The sequence below is a fragment of the Mercenaria mercenaria genome, chromosome 6, assembly GCF_021730395.1.
Source record: "Mercenaria mercenaria strain notata chromosome 6, MADL_Memer_1, whole genome shotgun sequence".
NCBI classification, from domain to species: Eukaryota; Metazoa; Mollusca; class Bivalvia; order Venerida; family Veneridae; genus Mercenaria; species Mercenaria mercenaria.
Window position 1 is genome coordinate 18124707 of NC_069366.1, and position 16071 is coordinate 18140777.

The window sequence follows — 16071 nt, forward strand, 5'->3', positions numbered from 1 at the left end:
AAGATGGACCAGTCCATTTTAGAAATATAGCAGGGTAAGGGTTAAAACAATACATATGAAAGAGAAAACAATGCTGTATAATCATTTATGATATGAATTGCAACTCGAATGGTTTTAATTTGGGTATGAAATATATTGGTTGTTACCTCCACACATTGTTAACACAACCTATATATTTCATACCCTGGCCAATCTATAGAGAAAGAACATGTAGAACTTGACCGTCTTCTTGAAAATGTATCTGGAATGGAAGTTATTTATCAAAGGAGTTAAAAATCTGTGTTTGGATCCAGTAAATATATTTCTAGACAGTCCTGTGTCTCCCAAGTTCATTGTACAATTTGTTGAATCTGATTTTTTGCTGTGCTTAATTTGAAAAGATATCACATTATGGCAGAATTGGTACATTTGAGAGCTTTCTGTCTGGTATTGATTTTCTTTTAAACTTTATATCTACTGTTAATTCAGTTCAATTTGTAAACAATTCAAAACAATCTATCAGACATTCCTTATTCATGAGACTTTTTTCAAAAAAATATCTACGTCATAAAACACTGAGAAATTGATAGTTAGATTATTTCAGATTATTTTTTCCAGCTTTTGTATAAATTGCATCAGCACAACTTAGATCTTAAATAATAATATTTTGTTTACACGTTATTTTCATATTTTTCAGGTTCGTTTAATGCACTTAGTCTGGTTATCTTTGTTATCGTTTTCTTTTTCCTCGCTGTCTGGACATACGGCCTCAGTGTATCAAGTGGTGTATTTATACCCTCTCTAGTTATCGGCGCCACCTGGGGGCGGCTGTTTGGTATCGCCGTCGTCAATCTGTTTCCAGGGGATAGAGAACACTATGTAAGATATTTTTTAGAATTTACTTATTGCATGCCCATATTATTGCAACCAGTCGTATATGAGTAAATTATTAAAACAAAAGCTTTAGTCAGTTTTGATTTATAATGAAAAGTCAAGTATCATATTTTCGTAAGTTTCACTTTGTTTGACAAGATTAGTAGATATAATTAGAAATACAGTTTTAACTTTAAGTATGTCTGTATCATTCCATTTTTTGGCTGTTGTGTAAAACACAGGCATCTCATGTTTTAAGCTCACCTGAGCAATGTTCAGGGTAAGCTATGAGAATAGGTGGATGGTAATGCGTCTATCATCTGTTGTCCTGCGTCAGCATTTTTACTTTAAAATTTTCTTATCCAAAACTGTTGGTTAGAAGTACATCAAACTTGAACTGTAGCATCCTGTCATGAGTTCCTCTCAAGTATGTTGAAATAGTTTCACTAAACCCATTTTAGGGACCGCCAGAGCTAAAACTGGAAAACCATTTAAGTGACTTTTTCTCATGAACCATGATAGAAATTCACCAAACTTGGCCTGTAGAAACTTTATGGACCATTCTTAAGTTTGTTCAGATGCTGTGGCTTGGTCCCATTTAGGGGCTACCAGAGCTAAAATTAAAAAAAGAACTTCAGGCAACTTCTCAAGTTTTGTCTTCACCAAACTTGGTCTGTTCATGCCAGTGATGTTTGGTAAGATTGGCACACCTTGTAAAGTAGGGAAATGTGCCCTAAGTAAAAGAGAAATGAAGAGGTAATCATTGGTCATTGAAAGGCATGCAGCTAAGTAAATTGAAAGCTTTCTGAGTGGAAATTAAGGTGGCAAGTTTATAAAACTGCATTCTGTTTCATTTTGAAAGCCACTACTATGCTAAATGGCACTGGGGAGAACCCTACCTTTTTCTCAGGGCAGATGGTCAAGGTCAGCTGAGTGTCTTTGGGGTCATAACTGCCCTCTGCAGTTGCTACTTAAAGCCTTTATTGAAATTATAGACACTTTAATCCAAGAATTTGTATTCTTATTTTTTTTTAATACTTTTAAGCTATATTAGTATTTTTTATTTGTGTGTCTAGCATTTTCATTTCCCCACTCTCCTTTTTGTAGTTTCAATGCCTTTAAAATACTGAATATAAAGATAGATTGCATTTACAATTTCTGTGATAAATACTTGGCTTTGAATTTACCATGCATTTCTGTTAACTTACACAAAATTTTACCTCTGTTATTGTGCTATATAGTATGCTTATGTAGTTTAATTTTCTCTTTCACCACAGCATAGGGTACCAGGATTATATCAAGTTATTTTAAAACATTATTTTACCAAGTTATTTTTAAGCGTTACTATATTTCAAGTTGTGGTTAAGTTTGTTATTGTAGTTCAGTTGTGTTCTTCATTAGCATTATCTTAAAATGTTTAGTTTACCTGGAGTACTTTGCTGATAAATGAAGAATGTAAAGAGCAATTTCAGATTAAGGAAAAGGGTTTTTAACTTGAGTTAGTTAAGAAGTATATGAAGAACTGTCCTACTAATCATTATGTCCACATCTTTATGCACTTTCACTTTATTTAACCCACCTGCTTAGCTCAATATGTAGAGCTGAGATCTACAGGCGTGAGTTCGATCCCCTGGCAGGCCGTATGTTCTCCATGACAATTTGATAAAAGAAATTGTGTCTGAAATCATTCATCCTCCACCTTTGATTCGTGTGGGGAAGTTGGCAGTTACTTGCGGAGAACAGGTTTGTACTGGTACAAAATCCAGGAACACTGGTTAGGTTAACTGCCCACCGTTATATAACTGAAATACTGTTGAAAAATGGCCTTAAACCCAAAACAAAACAAAAAAAAGTCACTTTATTTCTGTTACTAAAATATGTGTGTGTATTTCAGCTTATTTATATTCGCCACTGGTAGCCCATATGGCAAGTCCATCACAAGACTGTTAGTAATTTTAGTAGGAGTATAGGTTTGCTTCAGACTTAAAATAGTTGTCTGCATCTTCAACCACATCATATGACACAGGGGATGTAACCTTTCCAGTAATATTTTATGAATTATGACCCTTTTTAATCAGAATTTTAGGTTTAAGGTTTGATGCACTTTCACTCTTTTTTTTTAGCTCACCTGTCACAAAGTGACAAGGTGAGCTTTTGTGATCGCGCGGCGTCCGTCGTCCGTCCGTGCGTTGCGTCCGTAAACTTTTGCTTGTCACATTTTTCATGGGATCTTTATGAAAATTGGTCAGAATGTTCACCTTGATGATATCTAGGTCAAGATCGAAACTGGGTCACGTGCCATCAAAAACTAGGTCAGTAGGTCTAAAAATAGAAAAACCTTGTGACCTCTCTAGAGGCCATATATTTCACAAGATCTTCATGAAAATTGGTCAGAATGTTCACCTTGATGATATCTAGGTCAAGTTCGAAACTGGGTCACGTGGGAACAAAAACTAGGTCAGTAGGTCTAAAAATAGAAAAACCTTGTGACCTCTCTAGAGGCCATATTTTTCATGAGATCTTCATGAATATTGGTCAGAATGTTAACCTTGATGAAATCTAGGTCAAGTTCGAAACTGGGTCACGTGGGGTCAAAAACTAGGTCAGTAGGTCTAAAAATAGAAAAACCTTGTGACCTCTCTAGAGGCCATATTTTTCATGAGATCTTCATGAATATTGGTCAGAATGTTCACCTTGATGATATCTAGGTCAAGTTTGAAACTGGGTCACGTGGGATCAAAAACTAGGTCATTAGGTCTAAAAATAGAAAAACCTTGTGACCTCTCTAGAGGCCATATTTCTCAATGGATCTTCATGAATATTGGTCAGAATGTTCAGCTTGATGATATCTAGGTCAAGTTCGAAACTGGGTCACGTGGGGGTAAAAACTAGGTCAGTAGATCTAAAAATAGAAAAACCTTGTGACCTCTCTAGAGGCCATATTTTTCATGAGATCTCCATGAATATTGGTCAGAATGTTCACCTTGATGATATCTAGGTCAAGTTCGATACTGGGTCATGTGGGAACAAAAACTAGGTCAGTAGGTCTAAAAATAGAAAAACCTTGTGACCTCTCTAGAGGCCATATTTCTCAATGGATCTTCATGAAAATTGGTCAAAATGTTCACCTTGATGATATCTGGGTCAAGTTCGAAACTGGGTCACGTGCCGTCTAAAACTAGGTCAGTAGGTCTAAAAATAGAAAAACCTTGTGACCTCTCTAGAGGCCATATATTTCACAAGATCTTCATGAAAATTGGTCAGAATGTTAACCTTGATGATATCTAGATCAAGTTCGAAACTGGGTCACGTGGGGTTAAAAACTAGGTCAGTAGATCTAAAAATAGAAAAACCTTGTGACCTCTCTAGAGGCCATATTTCTCAATGGATCTTCATGAATATTGGTCAGAATGTTCAGCTTGATGATATCTAGGTCAGGTTCGAAACTGGGTCACGTGGGGGTAAAAACTAGGTCAGTAGATCTAAAAATAGAAAAACCTTGTGACCTCTCTAGAGGCCATATTTTTCATGAGATCTCCATGAATATTGGTCAGAATGTTCACCTTGATGATATCTAGGTCAAGTTCGATACTGGGTCATGTGGGAACAAAAACTAGGTCAGTAGGTCTAAAAATAGAAAAACCTTGTGACCTCTTTAGAGGCCATATTTCTCAATGGATCTTCATGAAAATTGGTCAGAATGTTCACCTTGATGATATCTAGATCAAGTTCGAAACTGGGTCACGTGCCGTCTAAAACTAGGTCAGTAGGTCTAAAAATAGAAAAACCTTGTGACCTCTCTAGAGGCCATATTTTTCAATGGATCTTCATGAAAATTGGTCAGAATGTTAACCTTGATGATATCTAGATCAAGTTCGAAACTGGGTCACGTGGGGTTAAAAACTAGGTCAGTAGATCTAAAAATAGAAAAACCTTGTGACCTCTCTAGAGGCCATATTTTTCATGAGATCTTCATGAGTATTGGTCAGAAGATTCATCTTGATGATATCTAGGTCAGGTTTGAAACTGGGTCACGTGGGGTCAAAAACTAGGTCAGTAGGTCTAAAAATAGAAAAACCTTGTGACCTCTCTAGAGGCCATATTTCTCTATGGATCTTCATGAAAATTGGTGAGACTGTTCAGCTTGATGATATCTAGGTCAGGTTCGTAACTGGGTCATGTGCCATCAAAAACTAGGTCAGTAGGTCGAAAAATAGAAAAACCTTGTGACCTCTCTAGAGGCCATATTTTTCACGAGATCTTCATGAAAATTGGTGAGAATGTTCACCTTGATGATATCTAGATCAAGTTTAAAAGTGGGTCACGTGCCTTCAAAAACTAGGTCATTGGGTCAAATAATAGAAAAACCTTGTGACCTCTCTAGAGGCCATATTTTTCAATGGATCTTCATGAAAATTTGTCAGAATTTTTTATCTTGATGATATCTATGTCACATGTGCTGAAAAACTAGGTCACTTTGTCAAATAATAGAAATAACGACGTCATACTCAGTTCAACACTGGGTCATGTGGGGATAGGTGAGCGATTCAGGACCATCATGGTCCTCTTGTTTCTTCTTTTATTACTGAATATTTGGGGGTTGGGCACTTAGATTTGCCCTTGTCCATCAGTCCATCCAAATTTATGTTGTTCATATCTCAAAAAGCATTTGACCCAGATTCATCAAACCTCACAGGATTGTTATTCAGCACAGAAAGTTGTGCACCAGGGGTTTTAATTTGGATCTCACACAGTCAGACCAGAGTTATAGCCCTTCACTTTGTCAAAAATATGCATAAAAAGGGCCTAAGATTGTGTTGCATGTATATCAAAAAGTATTTGACCAAGTATTGTGAAACATTACTGGAATAATTTATTCAGCATATGAAGTTATGCACCTGGGGTTTGGTATAGATATCACTGTGCCAGGCCAGAGTTATGGCCCTTGACTTAGTCCAAAATATGCATAAAAAGGCGTAAAAGTTGTTTGCACATGTCTCAAAAAGTATTTGACCTAGGGTCTTGAAACATAGGAATATTATCAGCATATGAAGTTATGCACCTGGGACTTTGTTCTGGGTTTCTATAAGTCAGACCAGAGTTATGTCCCTTGATTGTCAGAGATATTCTTTCCTATCTTTAGTTTTCAATCTTGATTATATTCTTTATCTCAGATCTGTAAGCAGTGACTAATTAAATTTTTTTTGTAACTTTTAAATTGATTTCATGTTACCAAGTGTAACATGTAATTGCTGACTATTTTTTGAGTTTCAGAATAACATGTTGGCTGGTAATAATATTTGATATTTAAACAGAAACAAATTTTAAATTGAGAACTTTAGATGAAACTGCTGGACCTATTAAAGACATGAAAGTTTATGAACTTTGTTTTTAAAATTGTGTATATCACATAATTAGATGAAATATTACGGGAATACAGAACAATAATTGATAGAATACCTACTAATTACTTGCATTTTAAAGTGAATGTCTAGACAATTAGATGTTAATGAGTAACTAGGAGAAAATAGAGGTTACAAGACAAGTATCATAAAATGTTCCCTCACTCATTACAGAGCATCAGACTGGGAATATTTGATGTAATTAGATAATACACAGTCATGCAGCCTGCAACTGCTAACAACATTATGATAGTGGTCTGTCTGCTGATAATGGCTCTGAGATGCTTGTGGATCTGGAATAATGTGGGAAACTTTAATATATGAGCCGCATCATGAGAAAACCATCATAGTGTGTTTGCAACCAGCATGGATCCAGACCAGCCTGCGAACCGCGCAGTCTGGTCAGGATCCATGCTGTTCACTTTCAAAGCCTATTGCAATTAGAGAAACCGTTAGCAAACAGCATGGATCCTGACCAGACTGCGTGGATGCACAGGCTGGTCTGGATCCATGCTGGTCGCAAAGCCACTATGTTGATTTTTTGTCATGGCGTGGCTCAAATATCCTGATTATTTTGTTTTGAAACAGAAGAATTCAAGAATTATAACATTTCTTTGTGCAACACATATTAACATGCATTTGATTATATTATTTGAAGCACATAATTATGACACCTCTGAGAATTTTAACAGAATGCTGATTTGTCCACCTGCTGTATAGTGGAGATGGTTTGCTGTCTTTTAATTTGACACGGTGTTTAAGAAGTGTGTGGGGCAGGGGAGCGACTGGGGAGGGTGTTCATTTGGTGAAATCAAAATATCTGTCAAAAGTGTATACTGTCAGAATATGGATGTCTTTATTGAATTAGTTTGTTGTTAATGGGACAGGGATTATGGGGTTCATTAGACTGGGAATGAGTTTACAAAGTTTTCTGAGTGCTATGTCCACAGCTAGTGTCTGACGCTATACAGTGTTACCCGAAGTTCCAAAATACACTTAATTTTTGTTATAATTTTTGTTGATTTTTATTTTTCTTCTTGTCAGCATGGATATTGTGGTATGTATCAACACAGAGTTAACTCCCTTTGGTATGCCATTTCTGTTGTTGATATATAATGCAGAGTATGAGTTAACTCCCTTTGGTATGCTGTAAGTATTGTTATATAACACTGAAATTGAGTTAACTCCTTTTGGTGTGCCATTTATATTGTTGATATGTGACACAGAACAGAACAATATTGATAAACCAGAGAAATCTTTTTTCACACTTGCTCTTATGAATATATGTTACTTTAGATATGTTTGTGATGGAAAAGACATTCAAATGATAGGTAAAATTTTAGACAGAAAAGCAAGTGCAGATTTGAAATTATGAAAGGAGTTTTGCTTTTAAGGTGGAGTTTTTATTATATTATAAATACTGTGAAGGAATTATAGCATTCTGACATTAATTTTATAAAATGGCATACAGGAACCAAGATTATAAAACTAAGATTGGAGACTAGTCTGGGAATGCTGCTTTTTCATTGGTCAGTATCAAAATGTGATCAGAAATAGCCAATCAGATACGCAAGTTTATAGACTGGTCACCAAACTCAGGTTTGTAACATTTGATCCTGCACTCAGATTCTCTTGGTTAATCATAACAGTGTTGTTTCATGTGTGAGTGGCATGAGTTTTGGGCATGGCTTGATTTTGTTCATAATCAGTGGCATTGAAAGTACTTTTAATACATAAGGTGTTTGCTAAATTTAGACGTCAGGTTTGTGTGTGTGTGTGTTATAAACATGTTTTAAAATGTTTGCATGAGGTAAATGGATGGTTAAGGGCAAAGACACAGTAATTGAGTACATGCTTCATTAGGGGTTGATCAAATATTCCAGCTGTTTGATTGCATGTACAATATACGTTTGTTTGTTTATGAGATGCAAGTGTTGCATGATAGCTGTTGAAATATTAAATGTTGTTAATTGGTGTAAAATGATTGTGAAACACTGTATTATACATACATCAAAACTACTTCTTAGACTATTATCTTTACTTGGTGTAATTTGTTTGACAAATATTATCAAAAAGACAGTTTTGAAGAAAAGAAACTCACAAGTTTTGGTACATTTAATACAAGTGAAATTTGTTTTTTTTACTATACACTGATACATTGTATCAGTACACTGATACAATTTGTATCAGTATGTAGTAAAACAATTTTTTTCAAAAATATTTTTTTCTTTTAGGATTAAAAAAAGTAGTTTTTAACTTTTTTTATTGGGGGACCCTTATATGGGCACCAAGACTGGATGAGCACCTGTGCGAAAGGTTAGAGTTGCATGTAACATTGCCCTTAAAATGTCCTTTTTCCATCAGTAATACTAGACTGATTGTTGCAGCAGCAATTTACATAATATATATGGTTTAGTGAATTATTTAAAAAGTCAGAACAGAAGTCTTAAGTTTTTATAAATAAACAGGCTGTGTTATATAAAGAACCTCCCTGCAATAAACAGTAAACATCTTGTAATGGCTTTGAAGAAACAATTGATAACAACAGAGAAAAAATATTATGTAAACAGTTCTAATTCTCATTACATCATTTTGCCAAATAGCTAACCAGCTTGGAACCATTTTATTGCACTACAGTACTAAATTCATAGGCAAAAATGCTTATAAACATTTCATTGCTTTATCATGTTACATTAAACATTATAAATTATGCTTTTAATGATTCAGTTACACTGCAGTATTAAATTCATGGGCAAAAATGCTTATAAACATTTCATTGCTTTATCATGTTACATTAAACATTATAAATTATGCTTTTAATGATTCAATTACACTGCAGTATTAAATTCATGGGCAAAAATGCTTATAAACATTTCATTGCTCTACAAAATTATACATTCATAAGCTTTGATGCTTGCAAACATTTCATTGCTTTATAATGTTACATTAAACATCATATGCTTTTAACGATTCAGTTGCACTGCAGTAGTAAATTCATAGGTAAAAATGGTTATAAACATTTCATTGCAATAAAATACTTAAATCATTGATGATATGCTTGCAAATATTTCATTACTTAACAAAATTACAGGTAACAGGTTGATATATGATTCTGTTAAGCACTTCATTGCTCTACAAAATTACATACTATTTAGGTAAATGTTTTTGCTTAGAAATGTTCTGTTGCGCTGCAATATTTAATTTATAGGTATAATGCTTATTAACATTAATTGCTGTACAATATAGTAAATCTATTTGTTCAAATGCCTATAAATATTTCATTGCTCTGCAATATTGCAGTGTTTGGGTTCAAGCTGAAAACCATTTCATTGCTCTACATTATTACATTCATAGGTTACGTAATGCTTGTATATTTATTTATTTTGTTAGGTTTAACGTCGCATCGACACAGTTACAGGTCATATGGCGACTTTCCAGCTTTGATGGTGGAGGAAGACCCCAGGTGCCCCTCCGTGCATTATTTCCCCACGAGCGGACACCTGGGTAGACCACCGACCTTCCATAAGCCAGCTGGATGGCTTCCTCACATGAAGAATTCAACGCCCCAAGTGAGGCTCAAACCCAAATCGATGAGGGTCAAGTGATTTGAAGTCAGTGACCTGAACCACTCAGCCACGGAGGCCCCAATGCTTGTATATACTTCATTGCACTACAGTTATGCTGCCACTTGCTTACTTAATAGGGAGAGCAAAAACATACAGATTGTAAATTTGTAGATTGGCTCCTTGTCCAAGGCTTACATTCCAGGTGACAGTTTGATAGAAGACATTATGTCTAAGGTAGGGCTGTCATCGATAGAAACGATATCGATGTATCAACGATATTTTTTTGTCGACTGATTATCGATTCCCATTTTCAAAAATCGATATTTTACAGAGAGAAAAAACTATCCAGATAAACACTCAGACCCTCAAAAACAGTTAAGCTTACAAAGTTGTAAATTTAGATAAATGCAAAAGAGAAGTGAAGGCAAAATAAAAATGAAAGATTTTATTGATTTTTATTTGTTTCTTTTATTTTCATAAATACAAATACAACATAATCAAACAGTAATATGAAAAGTAGGCAATAAAACTAAAAACAGCATTTACAGGAAGGTATATAGTATGCATATGAACAAATAGGTTGTTAATCTAACTTAATAATCGATATATCGATGTATCATCGATAATTGTCTTCTGATATATCGGTATCGTCGATATGCCTAAGACCCAATCAATGACAGCCCTAGTCTAAGGTCATCTGCCCTTGATCTCTGATTCATGTAGATTAAGAGAAGCTAGCAGTTACTTGCAGAGAACAGGTTATCACTAGTACAGATTCCAGGAACACTGGTTAGGTAAACTGCTCACCATTACAGAACTGAAATACTGTTGAAAAACTGTGCTTTACCCAAAAAGCAAATCCCGATTCCCTGGATTAACTTTGAAACCATATCACTATGTTATAAAATGTAATGTATCAGGATTAAAGGTTACAAGCTGCTGATTTTAGAAGAAAGTGTTTAAAAATGCCTTATTATGATAAAAGCTCTTTAAAAAGAATTTTTCATTATAATTTGATTATATATTCAAGGAGCCTTTGTAACTAACCTAGCTTACTGTATGCATGTTTTGCTGTAGTTGTCATGGTAATGTGATTGCATGCAGTAATATATGGAAGGGTTTTGCTAGTGTACCACTATATCTTGTATGGTCATATCTAAAATATATTGTCATTGTGCATGCATGTTTTCTATTCTCATCACCAGTTGTCAAACTGTGTGTGCATTTAAAGATTTCTTATCTAGAGGAGGTAATAGATGAAATTCCTGTCCTGAAGTTTATGGAAACTTTTATTCACGACAATTCAAGCCCATGGCAGATGTTATGAAAAAATGTTCTTGTAACTTGAAAAAAAGTTGCAAAGAATTTTTTGGCAGAACTTCGGCTAATATTGTTGTGAGCAGTCTGAGAGTTTTTAGTCAGTCTTAAGTTAATAACTTAGTTAGGATAGAGATATTTAGATGAAACTTGTGTGTTTTGGTTTTGTATACAGTAAACAAAAACTTTGAAATCACTTGCTTTTAGTTTCTCCACAACTGATCTAAATACCATGTAACAAAGTGAATCAATAAGATATAAGTTCAGATATAAATTCTGTAATTGAACATGTTTGGATACTTTGTGGCCACATCTATCAGTCTGAATATCATGCCCAAATTTGTCACGCAAAGATACCTAGACAAAGACAGTGAAAAATGAAAATATCCACAACTACTAGAACAATTTTATCAATAGTAACATGTGCTCTACAATAAATGTAAATGGACAACAACATTTTTGCAGTGCTATTTATACAGAAAACAGCATATGGACAGTAGCAATGTTACTGTAGTGCACTATACCTGGACAGTAATAATGTTATAATGCCAGAGAGACTCCTAGGAGACAGCACTGTCTGAGCAACCACTTTTAAGAAAAACCTGGTGCTCACAGGAAAAACTCAGCTTTGAAATGTATTTCAACAAATTCATCAGATCATTGAATATTCCACCAAAGCAATACCAACAACCTAGTGAAGTGACAGCTAGATTACTTACCTTAGCAAAAAGAATATAGTATTACATATTTAATCATTTTTTTATTCTTTGCTTGTCTAAAAAAAGGTCATAATTGGAAAGCAACTGAATATGTACGAGGACACAATTAATCTCAGACAGACCGCCACAATAAATTTTCTGCATAAATTTATCCTTCAAAATTTGCAGCTGCAAAACAAAGTTCTTTTTCAAAGTGTCTTGAAATATTCATCTGACAGATGGTTGCCATTATTCTGCATGGGAAGGATACAGGACTGGCAGTATTGATGTCTATGAACAAAGTGTCTCCCTAAGACATTGAACAGACCTTTTGGGCGGCAAACTGGATTATAATTATGCTGCTTTGTACCAGACTTGTTTCCAACCTCATTGTCACCCTAAATTATCCAAGGCAAGATATTGCACCGAATGATTACACAATGTGGAAATGTTGATGCAACTTAATAATTAAATGCCTTTTGATATGAAATAATACAAATTTTGTGTCTATTACACCTGAGTGATGTATTCAGTTGAAAGGAATCCAAATGATGTGACAAATAAGCTATGGTAACCAAAGAATTTGAAATTTAAAAGTTTGGCTAAAAATAGCTTTAGGGAAACTTAAAAAAATAATTTCTGTGTAAATAAACTCCTATTTTATTTCAGTGGAGAAATAATTTGTATATTTTTAGTCTTTGTTATATCGCATACAGAATGCATTTTGTCATGATGTACTGTGACAGGCAGCACCACTGGTTAGCTGAATATACCATAATTATATAACAAAAATTATACAGTATGTTCCACTTACTGCATATCGGTTAATCGCATATCCCGGATATTCGCATACGAACTTGAAGCACCGATCGATCCCTATATAATTACCTTTAAAGTTTTTCGCATAATTGCATTGAATTTTTAATCTGTCCCACTTAATTGCATAAAACATTTGGCTAAAAGTCCACTAATTTGGTCGCAAACAGCAATAAAAATGATCAAAAGATGCCGAAAATTTACTGTGAATTACTTTAGATGATCAGCTGTTTCACGTCGCCTAGGTGACAATCGGTGCGTGACATTAGAAGTGGAGATCAAAGCTGTATAGTTTCCTTGAGATTTTCGTGGCATTACGTCATGTTTTCGCGCCATGTTGCACTGTTTGATCGTACCGCCTCCGTTCTTAAGTGCTGAGAAGTAGATCTAGTGTTGTAACAATCAATAAAAAGCTTCTTTTTAATTTGTTAAAGCGAATGTGCAATATCCCGTACAAACTGACAGGTAAACGTGTCAAACTATAATAGCAGATTTCTTACCCCTGTGACCTATTTGCCCTCAAGGAAATTACAAAATGGTTTGAGAAGAATATCTTATTATAAAGTGTCGAGTCAAAAAATACATGTACAAAGATTCATTCAAAACTTATTAAAAATACGGAACAACATTATTGTTTTTGTTTTTTAACCGCATTTTCTATGTACGTTCACGAGGTCGCGTAACAGAAATCTGTGCAAAAATATTTTTAATTTGCTGCTGCCTTTTCATTATTTAAGATTTTTCTATTCTGTTTTTTGTACTTTCTGGTCAAAAGGCTGAATTTTATGCCCATAGTTTGTATCATCTATTTACTTTTAGAAAGTAATAAGTATTTAGGATCGCGCTGTTTGAAATTTTGCAAGTAATTTTATGAAATTCGACCGTTTTTATAGAATTTTGCCAACATTTCTGTTAAAACCTTTTTTAAATCGTTATAGAATTCAAACTATATTACTTCTCAATCCGTGTTGAAAATCTGAAGCGATAAAATAAAAAAATGAATGCCTGACGCGCGTTTTTTGTGTACGTGTCGATGAACAAAAGTAACGGCGTTGTAAGTTAGGCATTACGATAGGTCGCACGTGCTCTTGGAATGGAAAATTACCGGCATGGCGTTTTGATATCTGTACGATTCGCGGGTAAATTCCAGTCAGTTGTAAATAAAAAATATTGTCGTTTACAGCTTTATTTGTTTAAAACATACACAGGTATGATTAATCACTCCATTAGTGACACATTTTCTAATTAATGTTGCCGTATTGATTCAAAGTAATAACCATTGCTCCTAGAGCGGCCGAAGCATACCGAAACAGATGCCATATACATATATTCGGATAAACGAATAGCCCGGTTATTCGCATATTTTGCTTTGACAAATTGGTTATGCAAATAAGCGGACTCCACTGTACTGACACAATTCTTGTCAAATTTTCATGAATACTTTGAATTCAAGAGGAAAGAACTTGCAAATAAAAGTGAATATGAGCTGCGCCATGAGAAAACCAACATAGTGTATACGCGACCAGCATGGATCCAGACCAGCCTGCACATTCGCACAGTCTCGTCAGGATCCATACTGTTCGCTTTCAAAGCCTATTGCAGTTAGAGAAACCATTAGCAAACAGCATAGATCCTGACCAGACTGTGCGGATGTGCAGGCTGGTCTGGATCCATGCTGGTCGCAAATGCACTAAGTTAGTTTTCTCATGGCACGGCTCAGTTATAATGTTTCCACAAAGAAGAATTCTAAATTGTCATAATTTACAGGTACAGCATAATAATATCTAAAACATTGCATTTATTTACATTTTAGATTAGATTTACGTTTAGATTTAATCTTAACTTGAATGTTCATGTATATTAGTTGTTCTTTGAAGGAAGTTAAAAAAATTAAATCTAATACCACTCTGTTTTGGAACCAAGTTTGAAAGAAAGAAAAAACAAGACTTGTTCAACCCCAGGACAATAACTCACCTTTCTCACCTAACTCACCTTTAAATGTAAAATGTACCAATTACGAGTAATGTTTAACGTTTATGTTCAGAAAGATGTATCTGTTTTGTTCTGTATGTTTTAATGCTAGACAGGATGGATATTGTAATATCCCTGTATAAATTGGGTACATTTTGGGGAGATTTATTCTGTGTTGAAAAGAAAGGAAAAATAGAGGCCAGTTTAGTGACAAAATACTCTTTTTGGGGAATAACACCATTTCTGCAATTTTTATTTAGTATGCATGAACTGTCTGCTTTTATTTATACTAATCTTACAGAATTTATTAGTTGCTTCCCAAATCTAAACTTTAGTTGTCTTGAAGACAATCAGAAGCTTTCTTTTCATTTTATGTCTCAGTATTTACTTATAAAAAGCTGAAAAGAGCAGGTTGTTAGATTATATGGCTCTCTTTTCTGACTCTTCAGGAGATGGAGGTAGGAAAGTATGCATTGATTGGTGCAGCATCTCAGCTAGGTGGCGTGTTACGTACAACGATAAGTTTGACTGTGATCATTGTAGAATGTACCGGAGAGATCTCGTTTGGTCTCCCCATCATGATTGTGCTCATGATATCTAAATGGGTCGGGGATTTCATATCTACAGTAAGTACACACTTTATCTTATATGATATAGTATATTCTAATTATTTTTATACTTCCTTTTTTAGAGCTACATTCTTACAGATAGTATGGAATTTTTAATATTCTCATGAAATCCCAGTACATGGTCACATATAGGTATAAAAATGATTTCTAACCAGGTCTGAAGAGTAATAATTACCAGAATATAAATGTGATGTTGTATTTAATTGATAAGTCTGACTTAAGATATTGTGTACTAAACAACTTTATGCAAGATGAGATTTGGACTCACATGTAGTCAGTTACATATTTGCAGAACTGATTTTCAGCATTTTCAGCATTTTTTTTTTCTGCAAACCTGTTCCGGAAACAGCTTCTATCGTAGTTAAAAAGAATGCTTGTTTAGTGTCATTTTCATAATGTAAAATGTATTTTCTATGTAAAAGAATGAATGCTTTTTTTTTTGCAGGGACTGTATGATATGAATATAGAAGTTTTAGGTTTACCCCTGCTTCCCTGGGACCCACCAGCACTCTGTGATACAATAAAGGCTAGGTAGGTGCCTGTTTAATTCAGAAAAGAAAAGGTGTGTATCTGTGTGATAGTGTTATGACCATAATAATTGAGCCCTGCCATGAAAAAACCAACATAGTGGGTTTGCGACCAGCATGGATCCAGACCAGCCTGCGCATCCGCGCAGTCTGGTCAGGATCCATGCTGTTCGCTTTTAAAGCCTATTGCAGGCTGTCTAGCGTCCCTAAAATTCCTACTTTTTCCTATTTTTTTCCAATTTGGCTAAAATTCCTATTTTTTTTAAAAAAATCAAAGGAAATTCCTAAAAGGG

At 34.6% G+C, this 16071-nt stretch overlaps 1 protein-coding gene and 1 long non-coding RNA gene across 2 annotated transcripts in view; both read left to right on the plus strand.

Moving 5' to 3' along the window:
- Positions 1 to 16071, plus strand: part of LOC123549521 (H(+)/Cl(-) exchange transporter 7-like) — a 150025-nt gene that overhangs the window by 109896 nt on the left and 24058 nt on the right. Inside the window, exons 15-17 of the mRNA XM_053545268.1 lie at positions 677 to 858; positions 15072 to 15248; positions 15697 to 15782. Coding sequence (XP_053401243.1) covers positions 677 to 858; positions 15072 to 15248; positions 15697 to 15782 — 445 coding nt within the window. The remainder of the gene's footprint in view (positions 1 to 676; positions 859 to 15071; positions 15249 to 15696; positions 15783 to 16071) is intronic.
- On the plus strand, positions 7412 to 12521 carry LOC128557624 (uncharacterized). The gene is made up of 2 exons (XR_008371273.1): positions 7412 to 10054; positions 10513 to 12521. It is a non-coding gene; the product is annotated as an uncharacterized LOC128557624 (long non-coding RNA).